The 20451-nt window shown below is 40.4% G+C and overlaps 1 protein-coding gene across 4 annotated transcripts in view; it reads right to left on the minus strand.

Annotated features, from left to right (window-relative positions):
• Positions 1-6037: 6037 nt before the first annotated feature.
• PUS7 (pseudouridine synthase 7) overlaps positions 6038-20451 on the minus strand; it is a 58208-nt gene continuing 43794 nt past the window's right edge. For 3 of the 4 annotated variants that reach the window (XM_053218605.1, XM_053218604.1, XM_027071715.2), the window contains 7 exons: positions 17778-17839; positions 16520-16680; positions 15356-15482; positions 14010-14111; positions 11398-11527; positions 10036-10127; positions 8388-9491 (listed from right to left, as the gene is read on the minus strand). In XM_053218605.1, the coding sequence (XP_053074580.1) occupies positions 9355-9491; positions 10036-10127; positions 11398-11527; positions 14010-14111; positions 15356-15482; positions 16520-16680; positions 17778-17839 (811 nt within the window). In that variant the 3' untranslated portion in view covers positions 8388-9354. Of the gene's footprint in view, positions 7914-8387; positions 9492-10035; positions 10128-11397; positions 11528-14009; positions 14112-15355; positions 15483-16519; positions 16681-17777; positions 17840-20451 lie in introns of those variants that run through there. The other variant, XM_053218603.1, reaches the window with a different exon arrangement.

Consider the following 20451-nt stretch of genomic DNA (forward strand, 5'->3'; position numbering starts at 1 on the left):
CAGTATATTGAATCAATATGGTAGTGTTGAGAGTGGATCATATTACTTATAAATATATATTGTAAATTTTAGGATAGTCACTAAAATTTTTTGAAAAGTAATAAATTGATACACTGAGAAGTGAGAAAATGGAATCATATACAATGCTCATTTAAAATCAGAGGAAGTAAAGAGGGGAGGAAAAAAAAGTACAAAGAATTAGTACAACAAACAGAAAACAGATATTAATCCTATTATATTAGCTATCAATTTAAGTGTGAGTGATCCAAATATACCAATTAAACACCAGATATTGTCAGAGTGGATCAAAAAAAACCAAGACCCAAGTATACGTTGTCTACAAGAAGTGCACTTTAGGGGCGCCTGGGTGGCTCAGTCCATTAAGCATCCGACTCTTGATTTTGGCTCAGGTCACGCTCTCACGGTTTGAGAGATCAAGTCCCTTGTTGAGCTCTGTGCTGACAACACAGAGCCTGCTTGGGATCTTTTCTCTCTCACTCTCTTTCTGTTTCTCCCCTGCTCACAGTTTCTTGCTTTAACATTTTATTTTGCCGTTAATATTTTATTGGACCACAAATGGATATTCTCTGGTTATTAATTTTTTTTTTCATTTTTTAAACTAAGCTGTATGCCCACTGTGGGGCTTGAACTCATGACCCCAAGATCAAGAACTGCATGCTCTAGCCACTAAGCCAGCCAGGAGCCCCTCTCTGGTTTTAGAAGTATAGCTGGTCAGCGTAATTAATGTCTACTTAATTTTTAAACTTGAGTGTTATTGACAATGTTACGATCGTTTCAGGTATACAACACAGTGGTTCCACTTCTATGTTATGCTACGCGCACAAGTGTTAGCTACCCTGTGTCACTATACAACACTATTGCAACATCAGTTATGTCTTTATCTGTCTTTGCTGAGCCTAAAATTAGGAAATTACAGGTCTCAGAACAAATATATCACTCATGTCTTAAGTGTTACGAACTCCTCAAAGTTTTGTGAAAAACAACTCTCTCCACTATCTTGACTATCCACTTAACAAAGCTCCCACTTTGTGATTTATTTTCCACAGTTTCATTATACTGCTGGGTTTTTCCCTTTCCCACCATGCTTTTGGACTGTTTTTCTCTTAAAAAAATTCTTTTTAATGTTTATTTATTTTTGACAGAGAGACAGAGCACGAGCAGGGGAGGGGCAGAGAGAGGGAGACACAGAATCCCAAGCAGGCTCCAGGCCCCGAGCTGTCAGCATAGAGCCCAACGTGGGGCTCGAACCCACGAGTCATGAGATCACGACCTGAGCTGAAGTTGGAGGCTTAACCAACTGAGCCAGCCCAGGCACCCCCGGAATGTTCTTCTCTTGACACTAGTTGGTATATGCACACGAACTACTGGACACACGGACTCAGGAGCTCCTTCAAGGCAAGGTCTACTTAAAGACAGCAACACAGTGCTCATTTTTTTTTTTTTTTAAGTTTAGTTATTTTGAGAGACAGAGAGAGGGTGAGCAGGACAGAGAGGGAGGGGGAGTCACAGAATCCCAAGCAGACTCCACACTCAGAGTGGAGCCCAATGCGGGACTTGATCTTACCAGCAGGAGATCATGACCTGAGCTGAAATCAAGAGTTGGCCACTTAACCAACGGAGCCACCCAGGCACCGCAATGCAGTGCTTTTCATATACTAGGGACGCAATAAACATTTGTGGAATGGATGCAGCATGTTTTTCCTACATAATAGCTAATTAGAGATCAATAAGCTGGGCATAAGCAATAAGAGTGGGGGATGGGCAAAAGGGAAGAGGATTAAAAGGTACAAAATTCTAGTTATAAAATAAGTAAGACATGGGGATACAATGAACAGCATAGGGAAGCTATGTAACAACTTTGTATGGTGACAGATGGGAGCTAGACTTATCAATGTGATCACTTTGTAATATATATAAATATATATAAATGAATCACTGGTTTACACTTGAAACTAGTAATGCAGGTCAACTATACTTTGGTTAAAAAAAAATTAAACTATATCTAATTTTGGATTTTCACCTTTTGGAGTTATCCACATTATGACTTCCTCCTAATTAGTGCACAGAGACCCTGCCCTAAGTAGCCAGGATGGCCCAGCAAGGAAACAGACTTTTAACTCCACAAAGCTGTTACTACAAACAAAAACAAGGGGGAGTCAGAAGAGTGTGCAACTTGTGATCTCAGGGTCATGACTTTGAGCCCCATGTTGAGTGTAGAGATTACTTAAAAAAAAAAAAAACAAAAACCAAGTTAGACAAAAATCTCAGCTCTGCCTGAACTGCCTTACTATTCCCACACATCCTGAGTTCTCAGTTAATGTTATCTAGTCACATAATCCTATTCTCATCCCCAAAATCTCAATTTATATTCGACAGATTTGAAATTTAGAATGTAAATCGAGGCTGTACTAAGGATTAGCTTCCGCATGATTTAGAGAAAACTCTGGAGTGTCATTGGAACTGCTTAAGGAAAATTTCAAGCATTATGAAATATTTCAGAATCCATTAAGGAGCACAGATTTGTTATGTGCTCCCAAAGCAAAAATATTTACTCCAATCCTTATAAAACTTAATAATCAATTACACATTTTAAAATCATATTTAACTGGCTTTCCCATAAAACTTAATAATCTATTAAGCGTTTCAAAATCACACTTAACTAGCCTTACTCCCAACCTACATACTCCAACTTTAACACTCAAAACAAATGTACCATTATACTGGTGACATGCAATAAAGGGGTCTTTCTAGAACTTCACTATCCAATAGGGTAGTCACTGTTCACACTGGGGCTAGTCCACATTGAGGCCTGTTGTAAGTGTCAAAGACACAAGTCTTCTGTACTAAAGACTTAGTACAAAAAGGAAAATATATGTAGCTTTAAGATTTTTAAGTAATCTCTATACCCAATGTGGTCTAGAACTCTCAGCCCTGAGATCAAGAGTCGTATACTCTACTGAGCCAGACAGGTCCCTTGTATTTAGCTTTTATTTATTTATATTTTAAAGTTTATTTTTAAATTTTTTATATTGAGAGAGCGAGAGAGTGCACAAGTGGGGGAGGAAGAGAGGGAGGGAAAGAGAATCCGAAGCAGGCTCTGCACTGTCAGCACAGAGCCTTATGCAGGGCTCAAACCGTGAGATCATGACCTGGGCCAAAGTCGGACACTTAGCCAACTGAGCCACCCAGGCGATCCTAAAAAAATACATAATTAAAGTTAACCTCCTTGTCTCTCTTAAAGTTAAAAAAATTTTTTGGGGGGAGGGAAACAAAAATAATATAAAAACAGGGAGGGGGACAAAACAGAGACTCAAATATGGAGACCAAAAAGGGTTGCTGGAGAGGTTGTGGGAGGGAGGATGGGTTAAATGCATAGGAGGCATTAGGGAATCTACTCCTGAAATCATTGTTTCACTATATGCTAACTAATTTGGATGTAAATTTTAAAAAATAAAAAATAAATTAAAAAAATAAATTGATACAACCACTTAAAAAAAAATTTTTTTTAAAGTAATCTCCACACCTAATGTAGGGCATGAACCCATGGCCCTGAGATCAAGAGTTACATGCTCTACTGACTGAGCCAGCCAGGCATCCCTCTTTGTACTTTTTAAAAATTATAGTACAGTTGACACACGTTACTTTAGTGTCAGGCGTACAACATAGTGAGTGAGTCAATACATTATGCTTTGCTCACAAGTGTAGCTACCGTGTTATCATACAATGCTATTATAGTATCACTGACTATATTTCCTAAGTTGTGTCTTTTATTCCCATGACTTATTCCTTCCCTAACACTGGAAACTTGTACCTCCCACACTCCTTCATTCCTTCTGCCCATCCCTCCTCCACTGGTAGCTGTCAGTTTATTCTCTGAATTTATGGATGCTTCTGCTTTTCAGATTCCACATGTAAGTGAAATCATATAGTATTTGTCTTTGTCTGACACATTTCACTTTAGCATAATACCCTCTAGGTCCATCCATGTTGTTGTAAATGGCAAGATCTCATTCTAAAGCTGAGCAATACTCCATTGTATGTGTGTCTTTTTTTTTTTTTAATGTTTATTAATTTATATTGAGAGAGAGAGAACGTAGGGGAGGGGCAGAGAGAGGGGGAGAGAATCCCAAGCAGGCTCCGCACTGTCTGTGCAGAGCCTGACATAGGGCTCAATCTTACAAACCGTGAGATTGTGACCTGAGCTGAAACCAAAAGTTGGGTGCTTAACCGACGGAGCCACCCAGGCGCCCCTGTAGGTGTGTCTTTACCCCTTCATCTATCAATGGATCTTTTTACTATCTTAATGTGGCTACTAGAAAATTTTAAATAACATATTAGCACACATTATATTTCTATTGGGCAGCATGGTTCTGGAGAAACATTTGGAGCTTCTGACCAGATAGACAGTATGCATTAGAAGACGAAGGCCTTGAACAACTTCTCCCACCACCGTTCCCTGGTGCCACCTTTAACCTGCTGGCCACTTGCCAGTCTTCAGCACAGGTGGAAATGCCGTGTTACTGTACTCCTGTTACACATCAAAACCACATGGATTCTAGCCATCCTTGCTTTTTAGTGTTCTGCTTCCGTTAGAAGCTACAGTGTGTGCCAGTCAAGAAGGAGCATTTTGAAAAAAATTTTAAAGTTATTTATTTTGAAAAAGAGACAGCGTGAAGGAGGGGCAGAGAGATGGAGAGAGAGAGAATTCTAAGCAGGCTCTGTGCTGTCAGCATAGAGCCCAACGTGGGGCTTGAACCCATGAAACAATGAGATCATGACCTGAGCTGATATCGAGTCAGACACTTAACCGACTGAGCAACCCAGGCGCCCCAGGAACATTTTTAATTACGGCAGTTAAGACTCTTTTGGGATAATTTTCCCATATAGAGCAACAAGGCCATAGAGCCTTAACACAGGTTGAAGGAAACCTTTGGACAAGATGTTTGGATGCAATCAAGGGCAGAAAAGGAGAAAACAGGATCACAGGTGGTCCTGGAGAAAGCCAGGAAATGGAAGCAAATTTCAGGAACACTCCTGGGGTGATCTATGTCAAGTGGGAACTCTTCAGTCATCAACAGGGGCCCCGGATCTAACTGCAAGGTCATCCCACTCGCACATGCTCAACATGTGCCCTTGGTATTAGGGTCGCTGGTGTCACACCTGATCAACACGGATTCCTGTGTTGGGATGACGGACTGGTTACCTAAGTGCCATCCAGCACAGCAGCTGCCACCCACACACACAGCAATGGAGCAGCTGGACTACAGCTAGCGTGACCGGAAAGCTGAATTTTACATATTAGTTAGCTCACATTTAAATTAAGCATGTGTGGCTGGTGGCTGATGCACCGGCCACTGCAGGTGTGAGCCTTGCTTCCCCAAGGGTGGTGTGCAGACGAGCAGCATAGGACCCTCTGCGAGCTTGTTAGAAATGCAAAGTATTTCTGACTTCACCTGGAGTTCCTCAAGTACGTTCCACAGCGTAACAAGATTGCCAGGGGATTCCCATGCACGTTAAAGTTTGGACAGCACTTACTTAGAGTAGTGGGGGGGGGGGGGTCTCATTTGAAAACACTAGAGCCCATAAAATTGTATAAAAAGTTAGCATACCTAGGAGTGCCTGGGTGGCTCAGGCAAGTCTCCAACTTCAGCTCGGGTCATGATCTCACAGTTTGTGAGTTCGAGCCCTGCATTGGGCTCTGTGCTGACAGCTTCAGATCCTTTGCCCCCCTCCCCTGCTTGCACACGGCACTCTCTCAAAAATAAACAAGACATTAAAAAGAAAAGTTATCGAGATGCCTGGGTGGCTCAGTTGGTTAAGTGTCTCTTGATTTTGGCTCAGGTCATGGTCTCACGGTTCCTGAAATCGAGCCCCGTGTCGGGCTCTGCACTGACAGTGCAGAGCCTTCTTGGGATTCTCTCTCTCCATCTCTGGCCCTCCCCTGCTTACACACGCTCTCTCTCTCTCTCAAAAGAAAAAAAAAAACAACAAATATTAAAATAAAAAAGTTATTTATGTATGTGTAGGGGTGTGTGTATGTGTATACACGTGTCTTCTTTCCTTCCCCTGGAAACAACATCCATACTTTTTCCTCAGATTTTGCAAGTTCCCAAACTGAGAAGTTTTAGCCTACAGGAATATGACCCCATTAAGTAGGAGAGCAGATTTCACCAAACAAAGAAAACTATGAAGTTATCCTCTGCTATGTACTCTTCAGTTAATGAAGGGCAAAACCCGGCCATTCCTAGCTCTGAGTTCTTCCATTGAGCTCTCGTCATGTGTGGTAATGACACGGATACACTGTTTTTATTTCAAAATATGACATATACACACATCAGTAGAGGCTGCGCACACACATGTGCGCGTACACACACACGTATAAATATTCTATTGTGTACCACAAAGATCCTTATTTTTTTAGTGCAAAATTGGCCACAAAGAGCATTCCAGGACAAAGACCAGTTTGTGCTAGTATGTATTGCTGGCACAACTGGTAAAGGTTTAAAAATTTTTTTTCTTTTAATGTTTATTTATTTTTGAGAGAGAGAGAGAGAAAGAAAGAGAGAGAGAGACAGTATGAATGGGGGAGGGGCAGAGAGAGAGGAAGACACAGAATCCGAAGCAGGCTCCAGGATCTCAGCTGTCAGCACAGAGCCCGACACGGGGCTTGAACTCAGACTGTGAGATCGTGACCTGAGCCGAAGTCAGAGGCTCAACTGACTCAGCCACCCAGGAGCCCCACAACTGACAAAGGTTGAAGTACCAATGTGCTACTGTAGGTGCTGCTCATTTTTTGGTTGGACTCAACCAGGAAATAGTTTTTTCAATTTGTGTAATGACTGTCTAGTTATCCTCTACAACATAAAACCATGAATAAAATCAGTTGATAGTATGACTATTTAGCTTACTTTTCCATTAGTAAATAGTGCTGAGTTTATATCATAATAAAAAAAATAATGGTCTTTTGTTATTTCTTTTAGCCAAAAACTTACAAACAAAGGTGTAGTTAGGGATGAGGCTGTTTTCAGGCTTGTAAACTTGCCTCAGAGAAATATCCCCCCCTTTGTTAACAATAAAATGTCCTGACATCTCTGCTAAGGCAATGATTGATTCCTGGAGTTAGATAGTGTCCTAGAGTCTCAAAACAGCTCTAAGAGGGGCACCTGGGTGGCTCAGTTGGTTGAGTGTCTGACCGGCTCAGGTCATGTTCTCACAGTTTGTGAGTTTGAGCCCCACATCAGGCTCGCTGCTGTCAGCACAGAGCCCACTTCAGATCCTCTGTACCTTCTTCCCTGCTTGCATGCTCCCAAAACTAAAACATTAAAAAAAAAAAAAAATGGCTCTAAGACTCTGCCTGATTCACTATCTTCCAGCTGGTATTTAAGAGGAAACATGCACAAACTGTTAGTTGGCTAATGCCAGGGGAAAATGAACTCAACCTATACGGCTCTAAGTATTCTCAGATGAAGAGAACATTTCTGAGTTTGGACTTTATTTTTTTCTGGTAATGTAAATTTATAAATGCAGAACTACTGATTGTACTTGCATTAGGCAGAGTCAGGTCCCCTTAATAAGCATGTTCACTAATCAGTCTGATGAAGGAAAATAACTCGGGAGCACTGGAAACTACAAACAGTCCAATACACATTTAATATATTTGGCTTTTGTAGGTAAGAGATTCTTTAGAAACCAGCCAGCTAAAAGGGCTATTTACCATGGCATTTCTAATATTTTTCCACCTCTGTAGTGTGATGGATGCCATTAAAACACAAGGGCTGAAAAACAGTCCTGAACTGTCCAGTACCAGATACGGGACAAATGTCACCCACCCTGCTATGGCGTGATGCTCCTGGTACAGAAGGTCTTCTCCATTCTTCTCTCCAGAAAGCACACTGGAAAGCAAGTGAGGGGTGTTATTGTAAGAATAACCTTGAATCCAGTCCATCATTGTCCAAGAGTCGTACAGTCGGACACTCAACTGTATGATTTTCATGACATCTCACACCTGATCATGACACCCACCTTTGTGTCGACACCATCTCTGAGGATCCCTCAATCACTTATTGCCTTGCCCTCAGTCTGGGCCAAGGTTCTCATCTGCACTCAGTTTTAGATAACTTATTTAACTTATTAACATAACTAATACAGGGAGCGCCTCAGTGGCTCAGTCGGTTAAGCATCCGACTTTGGCTCAGGTCATGATCTCACAGTTCATGAGTTTGAGCCCTGCGTTGGGCTCTGTGCTGACAGTGTGGAGCCTGCTCGGAATTCTCTCTTTCTCTCTCTCTGCCCCTCACCTGCTCGTGCTTTCTCTCTCTCAAAATAAATAAATAAACTTAAAAAAAAAACCACCCATAACTAGAAAGGAGTTTTAAAAAATGTTTATTACATTTTGTTCTAGAAATGGTAGAAAATAAAAACTGGTGCAATTATGTCACACATCCTTGGCAAGGCATAGTCAGCCTTTCACACCAGAGAAAAGTTTTACACAATGCCAGAAACAGAAATACCCAAGCTGAAGGTGACAAAGGGTGAGGCTGCTGATCGGAGGAGCCCTTTTGTAAAGGTTTAAAGTTTTCTTCTCTGCTGTCATTTACTTGTGGACAAATACCAGTCCAGTGGAAAGCATTCTGAACATAAAAGGCACCTAGAGTAAAAATCACACCTTGACTAATAAAAATAGCGACACATGTTTACACTGAGAAAAAAAGTCCTATCACGCAACTGTCCTACAAGGCAACGATAATATAAATGCAAAAGCTACTGCAACTAAAAGATCTATCCACACCTACCTAAACCTGGCATGGGAGTTAGATGATGACAGCCACTTTTGCATCTACAACCTGGACATGTTTTATCATCATTTAAATAAGCATGAGTACTGTACTTATAGGCGGGGTGGGGGCAGTCTATTTATCCATAGTCAAGATTTGCTTTGCTGCATTTTCTCTTAAAATGCATTGCTGCATACTCCATTCATGGCTACATGAAAAATTCATGTCGTCCTTTAAGAATGAAGCGAAACTTAAAATTGCAAGTTTAAACCGAAAGTCCTTTTAAATTATCATAAAGCCAAATAAAGCTGATGTTTTACTATGATTTAAGCACCTGAAATATATTCTGATCAATTTATATTCTCTGAGCTAGAATTAGGATCCTCAGGATTTGTATTATGTGTACAAATATTGCAAATTAAGCTAATAAAAACTTGAAAAAATACAAATAATCTTTAGCTACAAAGATCTAAAATACACCTATGGTCTGTACTAAGACAAAAATGAACAAGAAGCCAGCAAACACCAGTCTGCATGTTCTCGTCTGGGGAAAAAGGACTCAGCGGAGCCAGGTGGTGTTCAGCTGGGTCTGGTTCTTGATGCTGGTATCCATTTTTAGCACTTCGCGAATGGCCATGGTAGCGTAGGTAGAAGGAGGAAGAGAAAAATCCATCTTCAGAGCTCTGTATTTGCCTTCTGCCAGGCAAGAAAGAAGAGAACGGTCAGAAAAGGAAGGCAGCTGCAGAGAGACTGGGGAGAGTCATATAATCGCTACAGAGAGGAAAGAACTGGGCTCTTCTGCAGGCACCACCTCCCGTGGGGCCTCAGAGAATAAAATGTAGAAGTGAGATCAGAAGTATATGATCCAGCCGAATCCCGACAGTAATTCTACTTGGAACCTTCAAGAAGGGCACAGGGTGGAAACAGACGAGGGAATCGCAGCCAGAAGTTGACAATGACAATGCAGATTTCATGTTTTAGACTCTGTTCCTGGATATTCCCTCACCTTTGTTCACTCAGTGGGGGAGGAAATATTCAACCACCTAATACCATAATGTTCATTCATTTTCAGTGAAATCTATTGTTCTAATCACCTGACATCAAGCTATAACCACGAAACCAAGATGACAAAACACAAAATAGCAATCACTGGGCAGGTGGAAGGTGGCAGTTTAATTTATGTTTTCGTCTGAGAAAATGTTTCAAAGTTGACACAGAGCTGACGGCTGAGTAAACTTACCAGAAGCAAACACCGGTGGTGGTTTCCCTTCTAGGTTGTCCACATCTGTATTGAAGAGTGGAATTTTGGGATCATCATATGCAACGACTTCCCTTCAAAACACACAAATAAAGTGTGAATGCAAACTTCTATGAAAGGAACTAAAACTGCTCATCACCATTTTCTTAGAAAGGAAAAAACACACAGGCCTGTGTAAGGAATTCTAAGGGGAAGTCGTTCAATAACAGAACAGGGCCAGATTTTACATGTAAGTATTGCTTTTGTATGATCATACAAGATGACAAATGATGCCAGACTACGTTAAAAAAATATAAAATGCTTCCTTAGGATGGAAATTCTTTTTCTATGTAGGTGGAAACTTCACTTGGTGAAGATGTGAATTAGTAATGGCATTTGTATCTTCTCCACGGTGGTCATCACTTCTAACAGCACCGCGTTACTCACCAGAAACAGCCCTCTGGGGTGGGGAAGACCAAGTCCAACCTGGCCAACCTCATCCCACAACCCAGAGATGGAGACAGGGAAAAGAGAGAATCTCCCGGCAATGGACAACTAATTCAGGATTTAGTTTTTAAAATTATCAAACAGAATTGAGTTTTATAAAATTATCAAATAAATATACTGAAATATTTTAAATGAGTTAATACATGTATGTTTTTTTTCTTCAGAACATATTAAAACAAACAGATCAGTGTTTGAAACTCATAGCTAATTCGGAATAAAGGTAGCTTGCTCAGGGATAGCTTTATAAGCAAATCTTAGTTTTTTCAAAGTAGGGAAAAGTTTAAATGTTTCTTCCTTTTTTTTTTTTTAAAGCCTGACGCGGGCTCAAACTCACCAACTATGAGATCATGACCTGAGCTGAAGTCAGACACTTAATTGACTGAGCCACCCAGGTGCCCCTTCTTCCTTTTTATTAACGTTTATTTTTATTTTTGAGAGAGAGAGAGAGAGAGAGATCTCACAAGCGCGTGCATGTGTGCAAATAGGGGAGGGGCAGAGAGAGAGGGAGACATAGAATCCGAAGCAGGCTCTAGGCTCTGAGCCTGACGCTGGGTTTAAACCCATGGAACGCGTGATCATGACCTGAGCCACGGTCAAACACTTAACCCACTGAGCTACCCAGGCACCCCACTCTGCATAGATCTTCAATAATTTAGCAAGGTCTATAAAATGTAAACTTAACCACTTACACTCGTTTGTTTCCTGATGATCGAAAACTGCAAGAAGTAATAATGATAATAGTAACAACAAGTAATGCTTCTATGCCAGGTTGTCAACACTGGACAATAAACATGTGATGCAAAAGCTTTAAATCTCACATTGTAATTCAGTTCTACTTCCTTCCAGACTATCACTCACCAACTGACATTCTGAGGACGAATAATGATCTTTCGGTAGGCTCCTGATAAGGAATAATCTCGAATTTTGTGTCTCATGTTGTCAATATCCAGATTGTCTGCTGTGAGCATTTCCCTGTAGGCTTCGCTAACTGTAAGATACAAAAAGTTAGCTGGAATGCAGCATGTGAGCAAGCCACCTTCTGCCAGACCACAAATAAATTCATAGCATCCTAACAAAATTAGTCTCTCTCATTTATAATCCAGCCTGTTCTCTAGAATCAAAATTTAGGGATTAACTACTAGGACTAGATGTCTCCAGCTTAGATTTGAGCAACTTGTAAGTTATCTCTCATAAGCAGCCACAGTATCTGGGGTGTAAGGTTCTCAAGCTAACTATAAAAGGCCATTTCAAGAGAAGTTATTAACCTATAATTTATACATGCTCAGAGTTGGAATAGAGCATGTACAGAGGCCTCCAATTCCTGAAGAAGGCAGTTATAAATAAATGTATAAAAATAAGAGACCTGGGAAAACAATCTGGCTCACCCTCACCCCTGATGTGGAATCTTTTTTATAACACCTGAGAGAGACAGTCACCCGGCCTTTGCTTGCAGGTTGCCATTTACGGTAACGTCTTTGTGAGGCTCACCAATTGTTAGAAAGTTCCTTATTCCAAACTGAAATCTGTCTTTTTATAACTTCTGCTCACTGCTTTGCAACACAGCAGGTTAACTGCCCTTTTTCACATGTTCACACAAGTGCTGGACCTTTAAGCCGTATCTTCTTTAGGCCACACACACGTTCTTTCAACTGTCCCTCTTCTGACATTGCTGTATTCTCCACAAAACCCTTCATCTGCCTCAGGGTAGCAGAATGATGTTCAATAAGAACTCCAGATACTTTTTATATAGACTACTATCAAGCCGGACCTTTACAGAAGTAAGAATTTATATTTAACTCTATTAAATGCCTTCTGTAGTTCTTTTAAAAAATTTACTTTTTATACAATTAGTATTAACAGTTTTGGGTAACATAACTTGCAAACATGATAAGCAGATTTTAAAAAAATGTTTATTTATATTTGAGACAGAGAGAGAGAGTGCACGAGCAGGGAAGGGGCAGAGAGAGAGGGAGACACAGAACCTGAAGCAGCCTATAAGCTCTGAGCTGTCAGCACAGAGCCCGACGCGGAGCTCGAACCCATGAACCGTGAGATCATGATCTGAGTTGAAGTTGGACACTTAACCTACCGAGCCACCCAGGCGCCCTGCAGATTTCTTATTCAAGTTATTCATAAAAAATATTGGGTAGACCAGGGTCAAGGAAAGACTCCCTCACAACGTATCTATAAGACAACAGGGATCCCTAAATTGAGCACTGCTGGATGCCAAGTGCGCATATGTAACCGATCCACATGCCCATCCAGTCTACGAGCCCCTGTTTTCGCCACAAGGATTCCATGAACAAACTTTGTCAAAAGCTGTATTGAATTTATGGCTTAAATGGCATTACCCTGTGCCATAGGGTAGGCAGACTGTTCCCCTCCCCCCTCCTATTCATTCCCTCCTCCTTTTCTCTGCTTTCTCTCAGTGAAGTCAACCTCACATAAGAATTAGAAGCGCAGCAATCTGATTATATTAATATGTAAGTGGCAGATGACTAACTTTTGTCAGTATTTGCAGTATCAAAGAAGGGTGTTAATTCCTAAGCATTCTGTAACTTGTATGGTTACAAGGAATATAACATTGATAAGCAAAATAATCATTCTGACCCCTCGAGAGAAAAGATGTCTTTTTTTTGTTTTTTTAAGTTTTTACTCATTTGAAAGAGACAAAGGCAGTGTAAGTAGGGAGGGGCAGAGAGAGAGAGAGAGAGAGAGAGAGAGAGAGAGAGGAGGGGGGGGGAGGGAGGGAGACAGAGAATCACAAGCAGGCTGCGTGCTGCCAGCACACAGAGTCTGACACGGAGCTCTAACTCCCGAAACCTCAAGATAATAACCTGAGCAGAAGTCAGCCCCTTAGCTGAAGGAGCCACCCAGGAGCCCCTCCACCATTTTGTTTCTTAATTTAAATTACCCAGGGGCGCCTGACTGACTTAGTGGAACATACAACTCTTGAACTTGGGGTACTTAAGTTCGAACCCCATGTTGGGTGTAGAGATTACCTAAAAATAAAAATTTTTAAAAAATTATCCATTTGAGGGGCGCCTGGGTGGCTCAGTCGGTTAAGCGTCCGACTTCGGGTCAGGTCATGATCTCATGGTTCGTGGGTTTGAGCCCCGCATCAGGCTTTGTGCTGACAGCTCAGAGCCTGGAGCCTATTTCGGATTCCGTGTCTCCCTCTGTCTCTGCCCCTCCCCCACTCGTGCTCTGTCTCCCTCTGTCTCAAAAATAAACATTAAAAAAAATAAAAAAAAATTATCCACTTGAATACCTTTCAGGGAGACTTTATATATGTAAACATAGGTTATAAATGTTTGAAATCTAAACATTTTCAAGTCTGACAGAAATGAAAGTTCTAAAATTATATTTAAAGTACTGATTTTTTCCCCTCTCTCTATTCTTGGTGGCTGGTAAGTGGCTTAAATATGTCAGGCTTTGTTTTATCTACTTTCCCCTGACAGGAAACTTACTTTTATGCTTTGGGTAGATAACATCGAAACCAGGCAAAGGCATTACCACATCATGGATGGAGTAATTATTAACATCTTCTTCATCAACATAGGTGGCTGTAGCTGCAAATTGACACACAGATAAATTAAGAAAAACTACAAAAATAGGTGATATTTTCATGAGCTTGATCTTCAAAAATTACATGCAAGCTGACACAGGATGAGTGGCCTACAAAATTTAAGGAAATTAAGTTAGGTACCTTTCTGTCTTTTCTGCTCTACCCAAGAAATAAAATCATGGATTCATAACAAGTGGAAAGTCAAAAAAACAAAAAACAAAAAAACAAACATTTATTTCTCAGCTGCACCCGTATGTTTTTAGAATGCTTTAAAAAAACAAGCTGCTTTCTCCTTTTTAAACAACCCTACAAAATACTATCTAGAAAGCTATTGCCATTGGATGCATTTTGATAAAAGAATAATTTTAAATCAGTCTGCGTTTAGAGGATGAAATGTGATGGCATATGGGACATTAAAACACACTGGATGTAATCAACATTGGAGGAGATTAAAAACTATTAATCCAGGATAATCAAAATTTCTCAACAGGACCCTTAGTGGACTTATTGGGTATACATGTAGATGAACAGGCTATGTCTTCAGACAGGAGAAGGGCGGCTGGGTGTGCCAGAACATGGACTTTGGAAACAGGCCGACTTTGATTCTGAATCTCTGCCTTTTCCTTTTTTAACCAGATGTGGAATCTTGTGAATCTTGTCTGAAGAACACAGGGAACACTTCACAGAATACTGCGAGCTTTAAACCAGAAGAGGTAGGCAAAGGGCTTAACACAAGGCCTGACACAAGGTGGGGGCTTAGCATCAGAGGGGATCAGCTGTGTGTTTTATGAACATTGCCAGCACAGAGTACGCACTAAGTGTGTGTTACGTCACGGCCCGTGTGTGAAGTGAGCTCCGGTCGAGAGCTGACTTACAGAAACTCTTTAAAACTGGCGGACAATAGCTGAGGCGCCAAGGCAAGTCTAGAAGTGTAGAGGAGTATTTGCTAGACCCAGATTAAAGTTTAGAAAAAGACTTAAAGACAACATCTCATTCAAATCTTCTTCTAGCCAAGAAAATGGAGGCCCACAGACCCAGAAGAGAGTCAGGCGCTTACTCAAATCGTATGCATATTTTGATTAGAGATACAGATGCAAAGTGTTCCGTCTGAGCTTACAATGCCTTTCCATTTAACCTTACTAGACACCCCCCACCCTCCCCAAGCAGTGGCCAGGCTGGATTTTAAGCACTAGTGTCAAATGACTGAACCCTAGTTTGGTGGAGTCAGGAGGATATCTGCCTTTTTACCTCCTTTGAGAACGAGGTCCCCCGGAACGGGTCTCAGTCCGTACTCCTCTATCCTCTTGCTTACCATGTTATTCCACACATAGCTTTGGTAGCTATGAATATACATTAAGCGATTATTTCTTGGTATCTGGAGGGAAGGATAAAAAACAGGCAAGGAAAAAAATACATATTCTGAATATTAAAAGTACTGTACTTTCCCAGGCCTCCCACTTGCTCAGTGGTGACCCTAGAACAAGAAGCTCGTAGCTCAAATCTCATCTCTCTAAAGGCTTATAGCAACAGTGACTGATGCACGGCAACCAATTTTAGAGACAGAACTCCTCCGACTACGGGGTGCTCATGGTCAGCTTCCATGGCGGCAGCTCCCACATGTTTATGCAAATAAAGCAAGTCCTGTGGAGCTCACACCCTAAACCAAAGACACGGCCCTCAAACTCTAGAAATTCACACATTGGTTAGTTACACAGCAAACAGTGCTTCCTTCCTGCTAATGGCCGTGGAGGGAGAAAATCTGAATGACTGAACTGACAACTGACTTCATGCGGTAAAAATTCTTTCTTGTTTACCAGGGGAAGAGTAAATGAAACGTTAAGTTTAAGAGTTAACCTTTAGTCCACGAGGGATCACAGCCATCTGAACACTGGCAGAGGCCACACTTGCCAAGATGGTACCCACTCCTGAACAACCACGAAGAAACCAAACTAAAATGTAATCACTAGGGCGCTTCCCGTGCAACCTCTTACTGAGGCAGGTTGCAGTCCCGATGCTGGACAACGATCAACAAGTGCAACCTAAGATGGATTCTGAATTTCTCAAGTAGCAAGATACTTAAAATTAAAGTTAAGTTACATTTCCTTAAATTCCTTAAGTTAAATTTAATTAAATTTAAATTAAATTTCCTTGTAGGCAGTATTTACCACTTTCATGCTTTTCTCAGCCCTCCATGTGAATAACTGTTGCCAACGCCACCCACACCCACCACCCTCCCTCGTCACCATTTAGGGTACACACAAGGATCACTCAGGTAACACACGTCTCCGAGATCACCAAAGGATCCTTATTTACCTTCCGCTCTTCTAAGATTTAGTAAAATATTTAAAGGTAAAATTTAAAAAGAATTAAGCCACCTCAAGTCATTTGCCTGACTTCACAAATAGCACTCACTATGCCAAATGCAGAGACTATATTCTTCATTCCATATTTTGAAAGTCCTCGCAGCAGCTGCCCTTCCACACACCTTTTGACAGGTAGTTTTCTGAGGGCAGCAGCTGGGTCTTTGGTCTTCGCCCACTCTTCCCTGCACTTAACCAAGTAGCCCTTTTCAGCTGGGGGGGAAAAAAAGTTGTGTTAAAACAATTTATGAAATGGACAGATTTCCGTAACTTTAACACGCTTCCTAGAGAACACAAAATTAGAAAATGCTCTTTGAAACACAGGTACTCTGAACAGATTCTGCTCATTGAGAATACCTGTCAGGAGGTGAGAAGGTGGGACGGGGAGAATGTACAGAATGAAAGAGCTTCGTCGATATTAGCCCACCCCCACCTCCAGTATTGAAAGTCCATTACTGTCCCCTTATCACGGCTGATTTAACAGAAGACAAAACCCAGGGAGCCTTTTCTCCTTTCTCTTTTTCTACTGTGTTGGCAAATTTGATAGGAACTCTCCTTAAAAGTAGACAACTTTATCTCTTTAATTTGGAAATGAATAATTACCCAAAGGGACTAAATATTTTGATAATTTGTAAAGTAGTATTTAAATCATTTTTTAGATGATATGAATTTAGACGTACTTTCTGGAAAGTAGCTAACAAACTAAAATCTTCAACACTTTTTGCCCAGTTTTTAATTTCTACTACACTATGCTTTAACAAATTAACCACAAGTGAGATGTGTTTGGATTCCTGCACGTTCAGGGATTTAGTAGTGTATGGGGCAAAGGAAATATATTTGTTTATGGATTAATATATTAGATGAACTAAAGAGCTAAACACAGGATACAAATTATAAATCTCAAATATATACATAAAATTTGTGAAAAAATAAACTATCCTTTTAATTTTACTATAAAAACAATTAAAAAAAATTTTTTTAACATTTATTTATTTTTGAGACAGAGAGAGACAGAGCATGAATGGGGGAGGGACACAGAGAGAGGGAGACACAGAATCTGAAGCAGGCTCCAGGCTCTGAGCTGTCAGCACAGAGCCCGACGCGGGGCTGGAACTCACAGTGCGGGAGATCATGACCTGAGCTCAAGTCGGACGCCCAACCGACTGAGCCACCCATGAGCCCCAAAAACAATTTTTAAAATTTCTGAAATACCTACCTAATATACACAGATATTTTTTATTCAAAGCAATTCCACAAATACCTAACAAGATATTCTATTTTTTTTTCATTAACATGAATTTTATTCTTACCTCCAGAACGGGGTTTCAATATTAAATCCATGACTTCAGTCCAGGAATTCTGTAATATAGCTCTAAAATGAAACAGCATTTATTTTGCTTTAATTTTTTCTACTTTACATTATTTTACTTAATTTTGCATTAAGATAAATTTTATATGCTGAAATTTATGGAGTGAAAAATTGTGTTAAAATTCTATATATTTTATTAAACTTAAAAATAAGCTGAAAAACTAATGATATACGTTTCAAATGTAAATGAGAAAAGAACTCAAAAGAGAGAAGAAAATTAAGAATGTTTACTTATTAACATTTAACATCACATCAACTTGTATTTTTATTTATTTATTTAAATGTTTATTTATTTTGAGGGAGAGAGAGAGAGGGAGGGTGGGTGCAGAGAGAGGGTGGGGAGAGAATCCCAAGCAGTCTCCACACTGTCATCACACAGCCTGATGCGGGGCTCGATCCCATGAACCACAAGATCATGATTTGAGCCAAAACCAAGAGTTGGTTGCTTAACCAGCTGAGCCACCCAGATGCCCCTTATGTCACAGGTTTTATTTTTTATTTATTTTATTTTTATTAAAAAAATTTTTTTTCAATGTTTATTTATTTTTTTGGGGGGGACAGAGAGAGACAGAGCATGAACGGGGGGGGGGGGGGGGGACAGAGAGAGAGGGAGACACAGAATCGGAAACAGGCTCCAGGCTCTGAGCCATCAGCCCAGAGCCTGATGCGGGGCTCGAACTCACGGACCGCGAGATCGTGACCTGGCTGAAGTCAGACGCTTAACCGACTGTGCCACCCAGGCGCCCCTTGTCACAGGTTTTAAAAGCTGTAATAGTAAATACTACCAAGTCATTAAGCTGTTAAACATGGTATCTGTACAAATCTGTACTAAAACTTATTTGAAACCTCTCAAGAAATTTCTCCCCTGTGTTGAATACCTTCTTGCCTAGACAAAGAGTAACACTTTATCCTTCCCTATTATTCTGGCCCAAATGGAAACATCTTTACTTTTGTTGGTTATAAGTTATACATGATTCTTAAAAATTAAACAGTACATAAGAAAGGTTACCTGTAATCTAATTTAACACTTTATTATTTTTTAATGTTCATTTATTTTTAGAGCTAGAGTGTGAGTGGGGGAGGGGAAGAGAGAGAGGGAGATACAGGATCAGAAGCAGGCTCCAGGCTCCTAGCTGTCAGCACAGAGCCTGACGCGGGGCTTGAACTCACAGACCGCGAGATCATGATCTGAGCCGAAGTCGGACACTTAACTGAGCCACTCAGGTGCCCCTAAATTAACACTTTAGAGTGTATTTTTCATGACTTTTTAAAAAAGATTTTTAAGTAATCTCTATATCCAACATGAGGACTGAACTCACAACCCTGAAATTTAAGAGTCATGTGCTATACCGACTGAGCCAGACACCCCCATGACTTTTCTTGATACATCTGTAAGTGTACACAATTTTTTCTTTAACTTTTATTGTACTATCTTTTGCCTTGCAAAAATTCTATTTTGCCTATCATATCTGCAATTTTTTTCTGTTAAGATATTTGGTCTTGGGAGTTATGCTTAGAGAGGCCTTCCTGACCATAAGAATATAGAAATACCTATTAATTTTAGTTTTAGTTAACTAGGGTTTTAATTTTTCATATTTAAGTTAACCCATATGGGATACTTTTGTATATTAAAGTGTATAAAATGCTGTTTGGTATCCGATGATGTGCTCATATGGATTATTTATCCACTAATGTGACTAATTACATAACAGATTTTCTACTACTGGCCATCCTTGCGTTCCTGGAACAAGCCATGCTCTATCAGTCTTTAAATATTCTCCTGGGTGACACATTATGTAGCTGGCTAGGCTATCTGCAACACCTCCCAAGAGAAGAGAGTTCTAACTCAGGACTAGGCATTGGTCTGCCAGGTATCATAGAAGGAGCTGTCTTTATTCAAAAACCTTTGTTATCTGGCTGGCCACTTGATTTTGTAAATACTTTTATTGTAAAGCAGCTGCACTCAGCCATGTACACACTGTGTATGACTGGTTCACACTGTTTTAACAGTGGAGGTGAGTCGTTCTATGAACACTCCACGGCCCACAAAGCCTAAAACGTTTACTATGTGGCCCTTGGCAGAACAAGTCTGCCAACAAGTGGTACAAAATATTGCAAAGTTTAAGATGCTACCATATACATGCAAGTTCCATATACACTGCCATATTAAATATTCGCAGATGTGGTTACAATAGGCCATTCTATCTGGCCCACTACACATTAAGATGTTTTCTACTTTTCCTATGTTCTCTTTCTTTACCTTCCTTTTTTTTTTTTAATTTTTAAATCTTTATTATTTTTGAGAGAGAGAAACAGCATGAGCAGGGGAAGAACGGAGAGAGAGGGAAACACAGAATCCGAAGCAAGCTCCAGGGGCTCAAACCTATGAACTGTGAGATCATGACCTGAGCCGAAGTTGGACACTTAACCGACTGAGCTACCCAGGCGCCCTATTATTTACCTTCCTTTTTAAAAAAATTGTATAAAATACATATAACATCGAACTCATCATTTTAGCCACTTTGAAGTGTACAGTTCTACGGCACTAAGTACGTTCATATTGCCGTGAACAGTACTACCTGCCTCCAGAACTTTTACATCTTTCTCAACTGAAA

The sequence above is a fragment of the Acinonyx jubatus genome, chromosome A2, assembly GCF_027475565.1.
Source record: "Acinonyx jubatus isolate Ajub_Pintada_27869175 chromosome A2, VMU_Ajub_asm_v1.0, whole genome shotgun sequence".
Taxonomy (NCBI): Eukaryota; Metazoa; Chordata; class Mammalia; order Carnivora; family Felidae; genus Acinonyx; species Acinonyx jubatus.